The sequence below is a fragment of the Rhinolophus sinicus genome, chromosome 9, assembly GCF_057876585.1.
Source record: "Rhinolophus sinicus isolate RSI-liver-muscle chromosome 9, RSI-T2T, whole genome shotgun sequence".
Classification (NCBI taxonomy): Eukaryota; Metazoa; Chordata; class Mammalia; order Chiroptera; family Rhinolophidae; genus Rhinolophus; species Rhinolophus sinicus.
Genome location: NC_142509.1, coordinates 26,545,685 through 26,565,189, shown reverse-complemented (window position 1 = coordinate 26,565,189; position 19,505 = coordinate 26,545,685). Strand labels below are relative to the sequence as shown.

The following is a 19,505-nucleotide window of genomic DNA, read 5'->3' as shown; positions in this document are numbered from 1 at the left end:
GGGCGAAGTTTGTTTGTCATACTGTCCTAGTGACAGTGTAGCCTTATGGTCTTGCCAACTTGATCCATCCAGGGTCATCTCAATGCTTTCATAGGACAATCTTTCCCATAAAAGGGGAAAGCTGCACAGTGGGCTGCCACCGTTACGACTTTGAGTCTGTTGGAGACAGCACTGTCTTTTAACAGTGTTGAGGTCACAGCGGTCGGCTTCTCCAGGCTCAAATCCTAGGGTGACTGCAAACGATCCCGTGTCCCTGAAATAGGGGCTGCAGCCGCCTTGGCCCAGGCAGTCAGAGAGGAGGTGTCTTGGCAAATCTACCTCTCCCTGACACTGTGAGTGTATCCTGGAATGCTGAGTGGCCATAGCTCTAATTATTTCTGGTCTGCTGAACTCTCCTGGGTAACACAGAACCTTCGCTTGTCTTTTTTGCCTTCCAACTGGCCAGACACTGCCGGATGAGCAGGGACACTCCCTTCCTCCTCAAATAACCTGGAGGAACTGAGGGCTGGGGTGGGGAAGGAGTGCTTGGTGGGCAGAAATGTTGTCCAGGGGATGGGGGAAAGAGGCCTGCAGTTGAGAGCTTTCTCTTCTTGAGAAAATGAAAGTTAAAAACTCTTTGCTTTCTAAATTGCCTGCCCTTCAGAAAAATCAATATTATTGAATAATATAAGAGTTGCCCCAAAAGTTGCTTTAGTTGAGGACGTTTGTATCTAATTTTGAACCATCCAAAAGCTTCTATTTCCATTAATGGAAATGCCATCTGTTTCTCTGAATGTCAGGAAAGATTTCAGAACATGGCAAAAACGTTTAATGTAGCCAGGTTATCTCATTTCTTTCTTTCCCTTACTTCAAGTATTCTCAGGAACTCATACATGACCCTGACGGTGTTGGCAATGAGATGAAAGACTATCTTAGAGTTGAACTTTGAAATGAACACGGGCATTCATTATTTTTAATTAATATTAAGCAACAGAGAGCCTTGAAGGATGAGATTAAGAGTCTCCCTTTGTTACTACTAATAAACATCAAAGGACTGGATACCTTGAGCTGCAAGCAGTAGTAAAACTAGCCAATAGTAGCTTAAGCCATTAAAATATTAATTGTTCATTTAACAACAAGTCCAGATTCAGGCAGTTCTAGGAAAAATTCAGCAGTTCAGCAGTTCAATGATATCATCAAAGATCCAACTTTTTTTTTTTTTTTGCCTCCAACCTCCTCTGCATTTGAAACCACATGGTCACAAAATGGCTGCTGAAGTGCCGGCCATCATATTTATTTTCAAAGGAGGTAGAAGAGGGAAGGAACGGTCACAAAAGGTCTGCTTTCAAACGGGTCTGCTGTTTTTGGTTGAAAGGGAGGTCCTTCAGCAGATTTATCATTGCTTTGCATTGGTCAGATCTGGGTCCCATGTCTATCCCAGCATGAATCCTTCCCTAGGGCAGCGGAAGGAAGGACCTACTTCCTTCCCACTGGACAAAGGGATAGCCACAGCCTCCTGAATACAAAATTGGGATTCTGTTAGCATGGAAGAAGGAAGGCGATGGCTGTGGGAAGGGGTGGGAGGAGCCTTGTCACTGAGTTCTCATCAAGGCTGTTTTAATGCCAGGAATAGAAATTAGACACAGGGTAATTCAAATGAAGAAGTGCAGCTTTATTTTAAGGCTAGGTTTGGTAGTGAGTTTCTTACGGGGGACAACAAGGGAACGTAAATGAGAGAAACAGAGGTAATAAGGAAGAACAGGAAAAGCGGAGAACTGTGGCAGAGTAAGGAACACAGGTCCCATCCAAAGGCGGCGGCTACTACTTGGTTCTAGCTGATTGTTGCACTGTGGGATCTCCCAATTTTCAAGACCGGAATCTGTATTTTTATGTGACATCTCCAAATGTTAGTATGTTGAATCAAAATGTTTTAAATGATGGGTGAGCCCAATAAAATTCATCCGCAGGCCAGGTTTGATTGGTGGGCTGCCAGTTTGCAGCCTCTGAAAGGTTAAGAAGATCTCAGGAATAAAGTGAAGCCTGGCCTCACACTATGGAAAGGGGGAACTGGGGAGCCACCAGGGCCCGAGGCAGCCCCCTCTTTGGGTCCATAGCCCCATTTCCACCCTTCTCTGTAGACGGGCTTCCTTCTGCCTCCTTGTGGCTGCTGCATATGCTAACTGTGCACATGGCTCCTGCTCACCGTGGCTCAGCTCTGCAAACATATCTGACTCAGCTGTTCAGTGTCCCACTGCCGAATCCTCAGGAGAGGAAGCTGATTGGCTCAGGTTAGTGCTTGTTTCAGTCTGGTCCAATTAAATTGGGTCAGGGGAGGGTGGGGTCAAGAAGTACAAACATGGTGGCTTTGGCCTGCCCTTTCAGCAGGGTGGCACAATTACAGGTATGTCTGGAACACACAGCAACACATGTGTAAACTCTCGAGAGTATTCATCATCATTCTATTACGGATCATGTCCTGGCATGTGGTCAGTACGCACGGAGTTTCAGCCAGGCATCAAGCGTGATATTCAACACCGAGGATGCAACACAGAGTGAGACATGGTCCTTATCTTCAGAAAGTAGTGGGGAGGGGAACAGGCATAAACAGATCTTTGCGATGCAGGGTGATATGGGCGCTAGGAAGGGAGGCGGAGTGCTGTGGGAGGCGTTAAGAGGCCAGCCCTGAAGTGCTAGAAGGTTCTGAAGGCCCTTCTGACTCCTCAAAGACTCAGTGGTTTCAGTCAGACATTAGTTGCTGGTGGTGCTTTCCTGCGTTCTGATTCTGTGACATTTGAACATCCGTGATTACAGTACATGCAACCATTCTCGATTCATCAGGAATGCTTGATGGTGAGCCACTTCAAATGCCACTGTATCCCAACCGTGCCAGAGAGCAGAGCACTTTCTAAATCCATCAGCAAGAAAACAGTTCTGTTCACAACAGCCTCAAGAAGAACAAAACACTGAGGAATCACTTTAACACAAAGAGTGCAGGCCGTTTCCAAACTGCAAAACTACGCTGAAAAGAATTGAAGTTCTAAATAAAGAGGCATCCAGGATCACGGATCAGCCGCCTTAAAATTGTTAAGAGAGCAATCAATACTTTGGGAATTGAGCTATACATTCAACGCCATTCCTATCAAAATCCCAGGTGGGTTTTTGTGTGGAAATGGGGAAGCTGATTGTAAAATTCATACGGAAACGCAAAGGACCCAGAATTGTCACTGATGCTACTTGGGATGGGGAACAGGCATCATATGTTGCTAGTTCCCTGTCTCACCTCGTCTGTCTCCTCTGTACTCCAGTTCTACACATAATTGCCTGCAACGAACTCTGTTACAGCATTCTCTTGAGTTCGTTCTGTGGCATTTATGCTCTGGGCTAATGGTTTCCATTGCCCTGTAGGTTTAGGAAGACTGGATTCAGCAACATCAGAGAGGTGGCTTTGCTGTAGGACTTTTCAGAACCTTTAATATGTTAGTGTGACTTGTCATCAAGTTACTTAACCTCAACTATCCTCACTTTCCTGTTCTCCTCTTTGATTTTCTGTGTTCTCCTTTCTTCTGAGGACTCATGCAATACATCTTCATAATGTCAAGCCAGAGAAAGTAGATCAGAAGGTCCCCAGGTGGGGCTGGACTCACCTCTAGGAATTGACCTGTGGTTCCCTCTCACCTCGTGCTTCTTGGGGACAGGAGCCAGGGGTGGGGTGGAGGGTAAGTGATGGCTCAGAGAGGAGCACATTGATTAGTTGGCCAAGGAAAGTGGGGAGCGCTTGTGGGGGAGGCGGTGGTCACTGGCATCTTCAGAGATGGGATGGTGGCATCCTGAGCAGCTTCCTTTCTTCCAGGAGTTCCCCAAAGAGCTTGGCCGCCTCCAGGGAACAGCCCCAGTGGATGGTGATCCCGTAGCCTCCGTGGCCATAGTTATGGATGACCTGGGAGAGGCAAAAGAGAAGGTGGCCTGGTCTGCCCTGGAAGATTCAGGAGCTTTCTGAATAGTCCTGGGCAAAGCCAGAAGGCACCAGAGCTCCTCTCAGCACCCTAGAGGGAGGGTGGGGGCCCTGGGAACAGCAGTAAGGGGATTGTTTGGGGAGCTGGGGGTTGACATCGTAGACTCCTCTTCTGCTTAAGAAATGGAACTGCTTTATATACACTCAGCACAGGAAACATAGAATCATCTAGAACTCAGGTCAGAGATTGCGCCCTCCCCCCCCTCCCCCCTCCCCACACCACACATCATATTGTTGAAGTTCCCTAAATCACTGTCCTCGTTCCCATCCTACTCCAGTCTGCTGAGCCCCTGTGTTAATAGGTGACTCTTCTACCCACGTCGGGAGAAAAGAAAAGCCGGGGCACAATATGGGTGGACTCTGGAGACAGAGGCAAGACCGTCAGGGCCTTTTTCAATGCTGAAACCTTTGGCAGGGACTTAAACTCCATATGTGACTCTCCCTTCTACACACACAGACACACACACACACAACCTACATACACACATTACACACACATACACACAATAAGAAAGGAAGGGTGACTTAGATAGGGAAGATTGCTCTCCTGGTGGGAACCCAGCCACCACCCACTCTGGTCAGTGCCTTCAGCCCATGACAGCTCCCACCATTTTAATAAGCCCAGTTCCTACACTATGGGAGAGAACACGAGAGGGGACCCAAGAGAGATGATGGAGAAGCCACAAATGGACATCTGGGAAATGGCTCCGGAGTCACATTCAAACCATATCCCAGCTCTGCCCCTCAACAGTAGTATGAGTCAGGCAAGTGACTTCACCTCTTAGAGCCTCATTTTGCTCATCTGAAGCATGAGGGGAACAGTCCCAATCCCAAAGACGGTAGGGGAGATTCCAAAAGGTCGTTCATGTGGTGGACACAAAGTAGATGTTCAGTAAGTGCCTATTTCCTTCTGTTCGACCACAGGCTTTAGCAAACTGAGGCACTGCCCTCTAGGTAACCTTGAGCAGGTCCTTTACCATCATGGAGCCTCAGTTTCCCCATTTATAGCGAAGGGGATATTAGCCTGCCTGCCAAGAGGCTGTGTGGAGCCGGAGGAGAGGAAAGACTACTCCCTGAAGGTGCCAGAGCCCTCTTAGGAGTGGGGAGGGCATTGCTTTCCTTGCAGGGAGAGCATACCTCTATGTTTGAAGATCCAAAGTGAAGCTGTTCTCTTTCTAGACGAATCTGCGGCCGCACTGGCCGGAAGCCAGTCCATTCAGCAACAATTTTGGCATCCTGGAAAGAGAAGTGTTAGCAATTCATCTGTGGATTTTTTCTTTTTTTTTCTTTTCTTTCTTTCTTTTTTTTTTTTTTTTTTTGCTGCTGCTGCCATTTTTAGGTGATAATCAGCTTTTGAAATCTCATGATCCTTACCACCACCACGAACGCCATCGCTGTCTCTCTTATTAGTCACCACTGCTATCATCACCACCTTTATCAGCCACCAACATCATCACTATCCCTGCTACCACCTCACCGCCAGTTCTACCAACTGCCTCATCCTCACCAACCGCCACCACCAGCAGCCACCACCACGGTGTCATCAGCGGTCACCACCTCATCGCCATCCTTATCGCCACCCTCCACATTTTCATCAATACCAACCATGGCTTCTACCCCCACTCTCGTCACCGTCACTATTGTCATCGCCACTAGCAGGCAGATGCGAAAACGGAGATTTTCTGCAACAAATACATCTGCTCCTTGTGAACACAGACTAAGGTGCGTTGGGGACATCACCTCAAGAGAGAGCAGCTGTGATCCACGGCCATCTAGGTTTCATCAGCCCACAGCCAGACTTCCCTGTACCTCATCAAATTCTGGTGTATGCTACAGACCCTTGCTGGAATTAATGTGCCCAATTTCCCAGTGGTGGAATCTTCCCGTCCTCAAGCATCCTCATGATCAAGTTGCCGGGACCCCGGTCTAGGGCGCTGATACCGCTCCCCACCTTACCTTCAGCGTGGGCTCTAGTCTGCAGCAGCCTTCCCAGATGGTGTTGTGGTCTTGAATATTGTTTATCTCGCTCCAGTTCCCCAGCTGGAAGATGCCTCCAAGAGTCACCGCCTGGGTCCTAGATCCAAGCAAGGAGTGTCAAGGCTGAAGGAAAATGAAGCCTTTGAGGAGAATGGGGTCACCCTTATGCTCACCCTTACCACCCTGTATACCTAAACCACTGCTACCCTCAACATCGTCATCCCTGCTCACAATGCCATCAACATCACTGCCCCCACCAGTGCCATCAACTACCACCTCCACCATCACCATTTACATCACCGGCAACCTCGTTCTCCCAACATACGGCATGACGACTATAGTTAACAATGCTGTATTATGTCCTTGAAAGTTGCTAAAAGAGTAGATCTTAAATATTCTCACCACACACACACACACACAAATGTAATTCTGGGAGGTGATGGATATGTTAACTAACCTTATTGTGATAATCATTTTGCAATCTGTGCATATATCAAATCATCCTGTTGTACATCGTAAACATACATTATTGATGTCAATTATATCTCAAGAAAGCTGGAAAAAAATATTGCCACCTCCATCAGCGTCATCTTCACTACTTCCTTCCTTGCTACCATTGATAGGTCATCACCATCATCTCCCGTCACCATTTCCACCATCACCCTTTGGCCGCTGATGTTGTCATCTCCACCACATGACTAACTTGCCATTGAGACTGTCATCTCTGCCACTCTATTAACATCATCACTGATTGTGTCATCTCCATCGACACCCACGACTGCCCCCCCTGCCAATCACCACCATTATCAACTGCGATCTCCTCATCATGACAATACTCTTTACTACCATTATTTTGCTGTCAACAATATTGTCATCCCATCCACATGACCACCATCTTCACTGACATCGTCACCTCTCCCATTAATGTCATCATCACCATCAACCCCAGTCACCATTCCCAGTACCACTCCCAGTATGGCCATTCACACCACTTCTAATGTCCCTGCCATCATGTCTTCGTCTCCAGCATCACCTTTGTCTCCAGTGTCACCACTACAGTCGTCCAAAAGTATGTTCAAGATAGAGCCCAAGCAAGGCTAAGTCCCACCGTCCCAGGGATTTAATCACACTTAAAAAAAATTGGAAGAAAAAACCTGAAGGGAGTAAGCAAGGGGCCTGGGGCAGGCAGCAGGTGCATAAAGATGCCCGCTCTTCTGCCCTAGGATGTCAGATTTTTACCCTGGGATGATGTACGGCGACTTGTAGATGCCTCCATGGAGATCATGGGTGATAATGAAGTGCTTCACCCAAGGAGCGTCTACCTGTTGATAGAGGACGGAGCAGTCTCATTAGAGGAGTGAAATCAGCAGGCCCCGCTGCCCTGCTCCCGTCCAAGACCAGATAATTCTGATAGGAGAGGCCAATTCCTGAACCCCCTGCCCCAAGTCTGCCCCTGACTGCCTGCTCGTGCAGTAAGAGCGCCCTGAGAGCCACCCTGCTCCCTGAAGCATCGCACGTTGTCACCCACATGTTCACAGAGAAGCCCAGCACACAGGTGCGAATGCACACATTAGCCCACCTCAGAAACACACACACCTACACACACACCTACACACCTGTGAACGCACACATGTACACTCACAAATAGGCATGCCTCACGCACATACACACTTACACAGTGAGAGGTGACGTGGGCCAGTGCTTACACATCCAGGCTCTTAAATCAGATTGCTTGGGTTCTAATCCCAACTCCATAATTTACGACCGTGTGAACTTTGCATATTCCTTAATTCCTCTGTGCCTCAGTTTCCCCATCTGTAAGATGTCGATGGCGATATGCTAGACCCCACCTCAAAGGGTTGTGGTAAGGATTAAATGAATTAATACAACATGCTCAGGCCTGTGGCTGGCCCTTAGTAAACACTCCGTAAATGTTTGCTCTATTTATTAAAATACAGGCAGATGTGGCTCCCACATACGTACAAACATATACACACATGCTTTGCTATTAGGAAGAAACCTCAAAAGAAAAGTTTGGGAGGGCTGTGTGGTGTTGCTCCTTCTTGCTTCTTTAACATGTCATTTCCTCTAACAGATGTTCCTGATGTATCCTCTCTCTTTGGAGAAGAAATAAGCAGATTGCTACCATCTTCCCAGCAACAAAAGTCAGGGGAGTCAGCCCTCACCTTCACACTCACCTTAATGATCTGCCCTCGACCTGGCTGCAGCAGGGGGTCTGGTTGCAGCGCCCCAGCCCACACTCCAGTGCAGTTGATAATCACATCGGCGCCTCCTCTTGCTACCTGGCAGCAACCAACAGGGCAGGTGGGGTGGGAGGGGGTAAGGACCCTGGTATCCCCTGTCCCTCCATCTCCCCTCCTCCCACCTTGAAGTTCTCAGCTCCCTGTGGCACAGCAGGGTGGGGGCTCAATGAGGAATCCATGGGCATGGCTCCAAAAGTCCTCTGTGCCATTTACCTGCTGCGTGGCCTCAGAAATGTCCTGTCACTTCCTCAGGGCTCAGCTGCCTTAACTATAAAAGGGGGGTGGTAATGCATGTTCATAGGCTGCTGTGAGAATCCCGTGTGACTCTGGACTTAGAATACTCTGCGCTTAGAAAACAGGAATGTGCAAGGCAGGGACCTTCTTGGAAGCTTCCAGAAGAAGTCGGAAAGCAAGCCGAGATATTTCTCTTCCTCCTTCTGTCTCCTTTTTATTTCATTCTCTTGCCTTCCACCCTGCCAAGACAGCTGCAGAAGGCATGTTGGAACCTCTAGTTCGGGGCATTATGGGATACTCGACAGCTCAAGGATGTAGCCTGTTCGGCACCCAGACTCCCAACCCAGCCCCCAGGACTCCCTGCCCAGGTCAGTCATGGGTCACACACACATCGCAAGGCGCTATTATCGTTCATGATCCAGTATTTGCTACACGGGACTGTGAGTTCCTTGGAAATGAGAGCTGTGCCTGAGTCAACTATATTTCCCAAATGCCCATCAGGGCTGGACTCAGAGCAAGTACTTATTATAGAATCCCGGTAGCTGCATGTACTGAGCACTTCCCGTGTCCCAAGCACTATCTAGGTGCTGGGATTGAGTGAAGTCATAGAGCAAAGCTCCTGGTGCATAGCCAGTGCCTGATGATGGGAGCTGCTACTATCATTATTCGGTGATGGTGTTACTTCAGAGGTGAGTCAGCTGAGAACTGAGACATTGCAGAAACATCAACCCAGATGTCGGCAGGAGGCAACCAAGTGTCTAGAACTTGAGGGTTGGGTGCAGCTGATACTGGGAAGAGGCAGCCAGCTCTCTGGCCCTAAAACTCAAGGAGGCTTAAATAGAGATCCGTCCTTAATGGCCACCACAGTCCCTCTGCTTCTGCCACCAATATCAGGGTAGAATGCCTGAGTCCTACTGGGATTGACAAAAGGCCTAGAGTTTGGGGTGGGCCTCAAGAGGACCCTGGAAGGCTGGAAAGGGGGCTTCCAACCCAGCAACAAGAAGCAAAGGCCTCCCCTCTTCAGCTCTCTCCCACATCCGGCCCCTTCCAGCCCTGCAGCTCACCTCCTCAAAGGACTCCACCTTCCTCTGGAAGAACTTCACTCCCCTCTCGGTTAACCTAGGATGATAAAAAAGCCCAGTATTCACTTCTCTGTTCCATCTCTCCAAGAGGAGGGCATGTGGGACATTTCCCAAAGAAACTTCTATCCCACAGGACGTTCCTTGAGAAAATGGCCGTATACTCAAGTCAGTTCATAAGCACCTTGATGGGACTAGTGGACCATGAACTGTCCCTTGGGGATCTGAGACGATCCAAGCCCCTCATCAGTCAGATGGAGGTGAGAAAAGGGCCTTGCTGAAGGTCATACAGTGAGTTAGTGATGGGACTGGGTCTCGAACCCAGGCTTCTTAGTTGCAAACGCTTCCTCCTACCACCACATTGCTTTATACTACCAAAGGGAATGAAATACAGGGTGGAGGAGGGGCAGGGTTGGACCATGCCACATGCCCCTTTGTCAGAAGCAAAGCATGAAGAGGGAAGTGGGCTGGGGACACGTATCCCCCCTCTAAATATCCCAGTGGAAAAAAATCTGTCACTGTTAGATAAACAGTAGAAATATCAAAATAACAGGAAATAAACTAAATAAAGGTTGAAGCACAACCTCGGGACTATTTTATCTACATACAGTCCTCAATATAGAAAAACTGGGAGCATTCTTTCCTGAAAGAGTCTAGACAGGAGTCATTATGTGTCCCAGGTTTAGAATAAAAAACCAACCATGTTTTAGCACAACATTTCCCAAACCTGGCTCTTAATTAGAATCACTCAGGAAACTTCTTAAAATACAAATTTATGAGCCCCATCCCAGAGGTTTTGATTCAGTAGACAGGAAGCAGGGTCCTGACATCTATGTTTTTTTAAACCTCCCTAGGTCCTTTGATAAAAGCCACTATCCATTCCATATTTTTAAAAATCTTAATAAAGTAGTAATATATAGGAAATATATGGAACCTTCCTTAATATGAATGTATGTGAATATAAATATAAAGGTATCTCTCAAGTTAATGTTTCCTAATGTGGGGCACTACGAGATTGCTGTCAACATCAGAGCAAGACAGAGACATCCACTTTCACCTGTATTAGTTAACATTGTTCTAGAAGTACTGGCCATAGCAGTTACACAAGAAAAAAAAAGTGAGATATTAAAAAAAAAAGGCAACTTATGTTTCGTAGATGATGTAATCATGTCTGGAAAATTTAAGACAATCCATTTAAAACTATTACACAAACATTACAGATTTTAGTGAGGTTGAGAATAAATATCACATGTAAAAAGCTGCCCAGATGGTTCTGTTGCCCAACTAATCATGGGAACCATTGTCTTAGTACCCAGAAGTGATCAGGACCAAGGATAGGTCCCATGATGCCTAAGGGTTAACATTTGGGGTTGGTTGATACAAAGAATCCCATGAACAATCATCTATTACAACCTTGGTCCCTGGGAGGTGCTTTTCTGAAACTAACATTGAAAATCTCACCTTTCAGTCAGCCACTGTAGATATCTCCTCCCTTCCAGAATCAGGCTTGTATTGAACCAGCCATAGCTAGAGTCACAGCAAGCAAATGTGAGAATAAAGGATCAGAATTAGACCTATATTGGAAGGCTGTCCAATGGAGGTGGGAGCAGTGTCATCTTTTGGGCCCCCAAGGGCAGAGTCAGAACCATTGGGTGAAATTCAAGGGGGAAGTGGTTTTCAGCTCAATGCAAGGAAAACTTTTCTATCAGAGAAAGCCATCCCTGACATTGGGATGTGCAAATGGAGACTGGACACACATTTGTAGAAGGGATTCAAGCATTGGGTGGGGTGAGGAGAGGACCAGAGAGGCATGTAGGAAAAAGCATGGAGAGGTTCCAGACTGGGTTGGAATCCCATTTTGGTCGCTTGGCTATGTGACCTTGGGAAGTGACTTAGCCTCTCTGAAGCTCAGTTTCGTCATCTACAAAAGAGAATAGTGATTTGGAGATTCTGGGCTTGAGATCTGTGATTCCATATCCCCAATCTCCTTAGTCCAAGTCCCAATTTGAGTGGGAGTCCTCTCAGAACCAGTAGACCAAGTTCCCAGGGGCTCTAGGCCTGGAATAGGACAGGAAATTTGGTGCCTACATTTTCTGCTTCTTTCTGGACTGGCAGGTGTGATTTGTGGGGCCTCAGCCCCTTTGTCCATGACAATGACCTTACCTGTAACCAGGGAACATGTCCAGCTCTCTTGGGGTCAGTTTCCGAAATCCCAGATAAGTGTCCTTCCAGAAAGGGTCCTGCAGAGGAAGGAGAGAAGGATGATGACTTTTTGCCCATGACCACAGGAATGGGCAAAAATCAATAATAATGATAATAACAAAACATATAATATTTACTGAGTGTAAGGTGCTGTTCCAAGCATTTTACTTACATCACTCCCATTGGGGCAGATATCATTCCTATCCCCATTTTACAGATTGGCTGATTGAGGCTTAGAGATGTTACATAACTTGTCTAACGTCACACAGCTAATAAGTGGTGGGACTGAGCTCTGAACCCACACAGTTTGGCTTCAGAGTCCAAATTCTTAATCACTGTGCTATCTATACTAAGGGTAAGAGTAAGACCGGGGGTGAGTGATAGGGTAAGTGTCAGAAATATGGGAGAAAAAAGGGTGAGCATGAGAGTCACCAAGGGGCGAGAGTGGGAGGCAGCAGAGCGTAGGGTCAGACAACTTAAATGGAGATTTTGACCTCACCACTGACCATCTTGAATTCTCTGAGACTCAGTTTTCTAGTCTGTACCATGGAGTTAATAGTCACTCTTGGCCCTATAGAAGGTAGCAGATCACATGGGCAATGCCTTTTGCATGGTGCTAAATGTTGACTAAACATCGGAGAGCTGGCATGGATGGGGTTCTGGGCACCCAGCCAGATCACCCTTTCCAAGGGACCTGAGAACATCGCCCAAGGCTGTGCCTTTCTTAACACGTTGGGCACCATGTGGTCACAGAATGCTTGGGTTCAAATCCCACCTCTGCCACTTTAAAGCTTTGTGAGCTCAGGTAAGTGACTCTATTTCATCTGCAAAAGGAAGATAATATTAGCACTTACTTCCTGGTTATTGAGAGAATTAAATGAGTCACTCTTTATAAAATAGTTAGGACAGGCACACAGCAGGTACTTTAGAAGTTTGTACCATGATGAGTGCTTTAGTCCATCTTGATGAAAAGCCCTGGGACCTCCAGGGGTGCAGTAAACCTTTTGGCATTAGCACCAAGTGCCCACCGTTACAGGATGTGTCTGAGTTTTACCCATATCAATCAAAACCTAGTCGTCTTGTTCATCAGAAGATTCTTTGGTCTCTGCCAATTGTATTTTAAAAAATTGGAAACAAAAATAAATTTAAAAGTAAAAATCGATTTAAAGTAAGCCTGTTTTGCACATAGAAGTCTCCAAGTCCTCCCCAGACTCGGGGCCCCAGCCTAAGTCTGCGATGAAGGCTCTGCCCCACGGTCATGGACTCCTCACTCACCGGAACAGCTTCACAGAAGAGGTTGTAGCCTGAGATTAGGGCCAGGCCCATGTTTGCAGCATTGGGAGAATGGATGTGGCTCAGGAGATAGTCGAAGGTCTGCTGGTTCCAAAGCCTGGAAGGGCCCCCCAGAGTATCATCACCTAAGACCCTGAGCTGGGCAAGACAGCGTTGAGGGTCAGCTTGCATGGGACTGTGCTCCAGCTGGTGGAGTGGGTCCAAATCCAGAAATCCACCATGTTCCACTCCTGCAGCACCCCAAATACCTAGGGTCTCCTACTTCCCGAAACTTTCCAGTGTTTCCCCATTAATAGGAGAGAGAAGAGGTGGAACAAATGAGCTCCGTCACAACCACTTGGAGCCCACTTCTATCTTGGGATCATATCGTGAACAAGTTTACGTGAAGGCTTTGACCTGATTTGGAGACTGTGAGCCACATGGTTCAGGCTCTTTCTGGGCAACCCCCACTGTAAACACAGGTGACAGACATAAACTTGCTCCTCCCAAATGCTTTCCTCTTTCCCCTGGGCACACAGCTCAACTACATTTCCCAGACTCTCTTGCAGCTAGGTATGGCCATGTGACTGCATTCTGGCCAATGGATCCTAAAGACTCAGCACACTTGTTTCTCATGCTATGCTCTTTCCACAGGTGCCCACCCTTAAGAATGGCAATGTCGGAAGCCACAGAGGAGGATGGCAGAGCCATGACATGGAAGGAACCTGATCCCTGAATTGCCACCCACTCATCAGGAGCATTGGTGTTTGGAATTTATGAGAAATAAGAATGAAACTTCTGTTTTAGCCATTATTCATCTATGGCTTCCTTTGTTGAAGCAGCTGGGGGTTTCTAAACTAACGTAATGACCTTTGTGATGTCTCTGCTAAACCTGAGCATTGATCCACCCACTTAGAAGTATTCCAGATGCATCGACGGCCACCTGGTTTAAGGAAAGCATAGAGACAAAGCCTCCATCTGTCTGGCACACATCGCTTCTATCACTGCTAAGATCAAGTAAGTACAGCATCGGTCTGGTACATAAAAGGGGCTTAATATGTATTATTTTCTTCAGCTCATGCCAGGCCATAGCCCCCACAAAGGGTTTGTTCTTGGTGACAGGGACCTTGAGAGGGGTCACCCCTCTGCAGACTCAGCCCCTCTGGCCCCCCTAGCCACCCTCTGGGGCCCTCACTCACTTTTCCTGTGGGTTGCTGGGGTCGGAGACGTAGGGCTGACAAAGGCCGGCAGCCACGTCGGTGTTGGTGAGCGGGGTGAAGCGGTCTGCGTAGACCTTTATGTCCAGTGACTGCAGGACTGAGTGGTAGCGCTCATGGATGCAGAGGGCGGTGGACAGCCCAATAACCCCAGCTCCGATCACTACCACGCGCATTGTGCCAGCCTGCAGAAAAGAAGGGTTGAGGTGTGCCATCATCACCATCCTCTCCATCACCATCTCTACCATCGCCACCCTCCATTGAAGGCTCAGAAAGTGCCAGATATCGCCAAATCTGTTTTATACTTGATCTTCTCAATGATCCTCACAAACGGAAAAACTGAGGCATGGAGAGGCAAAGCCACTTGCCCAAGGTCACACAGCTGGTAAGTAATATCACTTTCTCTGGGTAGCCTGCCCAAATACGATATACCCAGCTGGGAATATAAAAACAGGCCTAGCAGAGTGCCTGGCCATTTCTAGGCTGGGGAGAGTGGTTAGGATAATGGGCTCTTGTCTTCAAATCTCAGATCTCAGCTCTGCTGCCTACTGGGCATTGATGTTGGGCAAGATGCTCCATGAGTCTCATATTCTTCTTCTGGAAAATAGGAAAATTATTAACTTATGCCTCAGAGAGTAGATGAGAGATGTATCTCGATGGCAAATGAAAAAAGCATAACACAGTGTCTAGTACAAAAGAAGTAACTTACTGACATTTGCAGAGCACCTACTGTGTGCCAGCCCCAGCGCTAAGTGCTTCCCATGTATTATTTCATCTAAGTCTCCCAACATTCTTATGACATAGGAACTGATGTTATTGGCTCCACTTTACAGATGAGAACACTGAGGCTCAGAGAGATGAAGTCACTTCCTCAAGGTCACACAGCCAGCAAGTGGTGCTGCTGGGATTAAATTTCAATTTAAGTCAACTCCTACACACCTACTGTGTGACAGACTGGCAGCTATGGATACAGCTGTGAGCACATCAGATGCAATGTCTGACCTCAGAATTCAGGTCTTCCGGCGCACCCCCTCAGGGCCTGCCTTGGGATGCTAGGCTGCCTGGGTCCTTGGAAATTTCTAAGGCCAAGCAGCTTTTGACCTTGAAGCTGTTTGGGTCTGCACAGCAGGGAAATATTCTGCCGGCTCCTGCTGAGGCAGAACAAGGGGATGTTTTGTGCCCAGAAGGGCTAAATTCAACTTTCCCTCCTCTTTACTCACAACTCTTCCCACAGAACTTGGCTCCTGGCAATTTGGGCCTGTGGCCCCAAACAGCAGGACGTTTTCAGTATGGCCTAGTTTTGTAAAGGGGGAAACGGCTCCAGCCCACAAGAACTGGACTCTGTCGGGGTTTCAGCAGCCAAGTTGGAGATAAAACCAAAAAACAAAAAGGCATCGTTGCTCTGGGCGATTCTCCTTCTAGCTGCCAGCCGGGGCTTGGTTGGGGGTGGGGAAGGCAGACCCTCTCAGGCACCCCCACCCTCCTCCTTCAATCTCCTATTTTATAAAATAGGAGTTATCTCGTCTCACGGGGTCGCCCTGAAGTTGAAACAACCGGCTTGGTACAATGCCTGGCACAGAGTAGGCCTTCAGTACATGGCAGCCTCCTTCTGTCCCCCAGCACCTTGGAAATAACAAAAGAAAGACACTGGATGTTGAGGAGGAGAGAGAAAGAAGAGAGAGTCAGACCTGGCTTTACTTCTGGCTCGCTGTGTGACCTTGGCCAACTTACTTCCCCTCTCTGGGCCTTCTGACTGTCTCTGCATAACCTCTGGAGAGCTGACCACTTTTGTACATTGACAACAAGAAGGCAAGGATAGAGAGCTTTCCTGTATTTTCCCAATTCCTCGTACTGAATCCAGGTGGTGGCATGACATGGGGAGGTGGCCGTGGGGCAGGCTCACAGCCTGGCTCGGGCACACACCAGCTGTCATTTAACTTGATTGAGCCAGGGTGACCAACCTCCCTGATTTGGACTGACGGTGTCCCCAGCATGTGGACTCTGAGTGCGAAAACCAGAAGAGTCCCGCAGCAGACCGGAATGAGTTGGCCACTAACTGAGCCTGTTTCCTCTTCTATAAATTTTTAAGGGTTAACAAAGCTCCCTGCCTATTGTCTCCCCACCAGAATATAAGCTTCAGGAGAGCAGGGACTTCTGTCTTCAGCTCTATCCCCAGAGCCTAGAATAGTGCCTGGTGCGTAGCAAGGATTCATAAGTGAATGAATGAATGAATTAATGAATGAGTGAATGGCGTTCTTATGAGGAGCAAAGGGGAAAATAATCATAAAGTGCTAGGGAACTCATAAATGACAGCAGTGATTATCATCCTTCCCAGTTTGCAGCTGAGGCTGGAGAGAGCAGTAATTATTTGAGGCCACACCAAGAGTTGGAAGAATAGCAGGGGTGTGAACCCAGCTCTCCTTTTTCCAGGACCCGACTTTTTTCCATTCTCACGCTACCTAGAAAACCAGTAAAGGATGGAGAAAAAGAGGAGGTGCTTATGTAATAGAAGTTTGTGAGGTGAGAGAAGGAGAGTGTTGGAAAACTCTTACAAGGTTTCTGGGCAGGGAGAAAGAGTCTTTGGACCAAAGCAGAGCGGGCACATGGCACATATCCCATAATGAGTCTGATGAGGTGTGTCAAAGCCTCTGGGTAGGAGCAGAGTCACATGCCCAAGAGAAGAGCTACTTCTGGAACCAGCTGGCAAGGCAAAGAAGGACAAGAAACAGTGTGGGGCTCAGTTTGTCCAATATGTAAAATTCTGAAGATAAGCAAGACGCCATCATGCAGGTGGGGAAACTGAGGCCCAGAAAAGAGAAGCGACTAGGCCAAAGTGACACAGCTAGGCCAAAGTCACAGAATTATAATAAAAGGATTTGTGGGGTCTTGGAGTTAAAAAGTCTCTGGAAAAGGCAGGAATAGGTCACATCAAGAAAAGGACTGCAAAGTGGAGATAAACAACAATGATAGTAGCTGCTAGGTTTTCACCTCCTAGGATTGTGCGGAGAACTTTACATGCATTATCTACTTTAATCTTCTAACAACTCTTGGGATTATCATTATGCCCATTTTACAGATGAGGCAACTGAGATTCAGCCAGCCAGCTGGTGAGAAGCAGAGCCCAGGCCGGCCTGACTCCCAAGTGAAAAAACTGAGGGTCAAGCAGGTAAAGAGAAATGCCCATGTTTCAGGGTCCTGCATTGAAAAAAAACACACATAAAATACACCAAATGTAGGAATGTTTAGTGTGTTAGTAATAGGCACAGAATTTAAGAGGAAAAACCATGTATCCTAAATCAATGATCTTAATAAACTATGTGAATCAAATTTGATACTGATTATAGCAACTCTTAATAAACCTGTGTGTGTGTGTGTGTGTGTGTGTGTGTGTGTGTGTGTGTGTGTGTGTGTGTAATTATAATGTCTACATAAGCGTGGAGCAGGAAGGGAATAATTTTGGCAGTCACATGTAGATGGAGCACAGACATCCTCTTAATCCTCTCAGCTGCTCTGGAAGTTGAGTCCCACTGTGGGACTGAGTGAGTTTCAAGGAGAGGAAGTCACTCTCCCAAAGTCACACAGCCAGTGTGGGCCAGTGTTCGGATCTGGACCCAGTTCTAACTGAGCTTTCTGCACTGTGCCATAAAACTATTTAGGCAGCCAGCAATATGTTGGCACCAACAATTTCTGCTTGCTTTTCAGTCTTGGGTTTGTATGCTTATAAGCTCTGTTGTCCCTAGAAAGGAATTTGATGGCTACGTGCACATGGCAAAGACTAGGAAAGACGTATTCTGAAAGAATCAACAAGTCATGGATAAAGTACTTGAATGCACATCGTTAGCTAGCTTTTCCAGGTTGCACCATATGGCTACTTCTTATGATACTGATATTTTCAGAGTTTATCTTTAAAATGGAACAAATTCCATAAACACTTGACAACCAGGCTACCAGCTCCCTGCCCCCAAAATAATAATTACATTTATTGAGTCCTTGTTATGTGACCAGTTCTGTGCTAAGCACTTTACATTATCACCTCTTCTAATACTCAGATGAACCCTGTAACAGGTGAGTTATAATCCCCATCTCCCAGATGGGGAAACTGAGACTTCAAGAGGCGAAGATGCTTACCTGAAGTCCCTGCCCAGCTCCATGGTTGTCACCTGCCTCAGGCTCTAATGTGGAGCTTCTTTTTTGACGCTGAGAGGGCATTGAAGTTCTGCTGTGCACTCCCCCCCCCCCCCACACACACACATACTCCCACTCACCTGGTGTGTCAAACTTCAGGAGAAAAGAGGCAGCTGCTGTGAGCACAGGGTCCTGTCTCCTGAGGGGAGGCTCCTGATTCTGGGGCGTCCTGTCCTTAGCCCTCTGCCTGCCAGCCGGGACTGGAGCTCAGGGTCAAAGTCTGTAGTTATGGACAGGGCACAGCTTGGCGCTGCTCCGCTCCCAGGGGCTGGCCCCGGGCCAGGCTGGAAGACCTCACCTCCCCTCGCTCCCAGTCCCTGAAAAGCTGCCTGCCTTTTTTGGCTGATCCTAACAAGCCCCTGTGTACAGGCCTGGGGGGAGGGAGTAAAGGCAGGCGGGGTTCTTGGAGGGCTGATGGACATAAGGAGGTCTGTCTCCCGGGCCAGCTGGAGACGATCCTCTTTGTTCCCTTTTCCTGCTGAGGTTTGGGTCAGGCCCTGGCCTGAAGGGTGGGGGTGGTCAGCCTGGCAGCTCCTGAGGGGAGCCCAGAGGTACAGGACAGAGGCTTCCAGGGCCAGCTGGCCAGCCCAACCCAGTGCCATTCTGGGACGCTAGGTGGATGAGGCCAAGAAAAGAGTTGAGGTGATGGCTGTTTGGATCATGAGGACGTATGGTCCTTTGCTCCTGTATTCCAGAGACACGAGGGGCAAGGCTCTAGATCCTTCCTCTGCCAGAGCTAGACCTGGACCTGTGACTCTTAGAGCCTAAGGTCATCAGGTGCCTCAGGGTCTGTGTTGGCCACAGTATTATAACACCGCCTACAAGCAGAGGCCCATATTTGAAGCCAGGTCAGGGTTGCCAGATCTAGCAAATAAAGATGCAAGACACCCTGTATTTTTTTTAAATTTATTTAGATCAGGTCCTTTATTCCAAATCCCCTTCAGTATGCTTATGTTATCCATTTGTAATAGTTAGATTTATTGTCATGGTCTATATTCCATCCACCATAATCCTGGTTGGTTTTTTAAAAAATCTACGCGTAATAAAATTTACTTGTTTTGTTGTACAATTCTGTGGGGTTTCC

General features: G+C 47.6%; 1 protein-coding gene across 2 annotated transcripts; it reads right to left on the bottom strand.

The window, feature by feature from the left end:
• Positions 1–1,630: 1,630 nt before the first annotated feature.
• Positions 1,631–18,640, bottom strand: DAO (D-amino acid oxidase). 2 transcript variants are annotated; one of them, XM_019757470.3, is made up of 11 exons: positions 18,502–18,640; positions 14,219–14,421; positions 13,023–13,137; positions 11,709–11,785; positions 11,007–11,072; positions 9,531–9,585; positions 8,167–8,271; positions 7,208–7,290; positions 5,948–6,065; positions 5,129–5,227; positions 1,631–3,916 (listed from the first exon to the last, which is right to left on the bottom strand). In XM_019757470.3, the coding sequence occupies exons 2-11, from the start codon at positions 14,410–14,412 to the stop codon at positions 3,785–3,787; spliced, it is 1,044 nt and encodes a 347-aa protein (XP_019613029.3). In that variant the 5' UTR covers positions 14,413–14,421; positions 18,502–18,640; the 3' UTR covers positions 1,631–3,784. The 2 variants fall into 2 exon arrangements, with proteins under 2 accessions (XP_019613029.3, XP_019613027.3); XM_019757468.3 differs by lacking the exon at positions 18,502–18,640 and adding an exon at positions 18,365–18,498.
• Positions 18,641–19,505: the final 865 nt, after the last annotated feature.

Coding starts and splice junctions, on each gene's coding strand:
- DAO (XM_019757468.3), bottom strand. CDS start 18,445: ATGCCCTCTCAGCGTCAAAAAAGAAGCTCCACATTAGAGCCTGAGGCA. Junction 14,422..18,364: donor GAGCTGGGCAGGGACTTCAG/GTAAGCATCTTC, acceptor TCTTTTCTGCAG/GCTGGCACAATGCGCGTGGT. Junction 6,066..7,207: donor TCGCCGTACATCATCCCAGG/GTAAAAATCTGA, acceptor GCTTGGATCTAG/GACCCAGGCGGTGACTCTTG.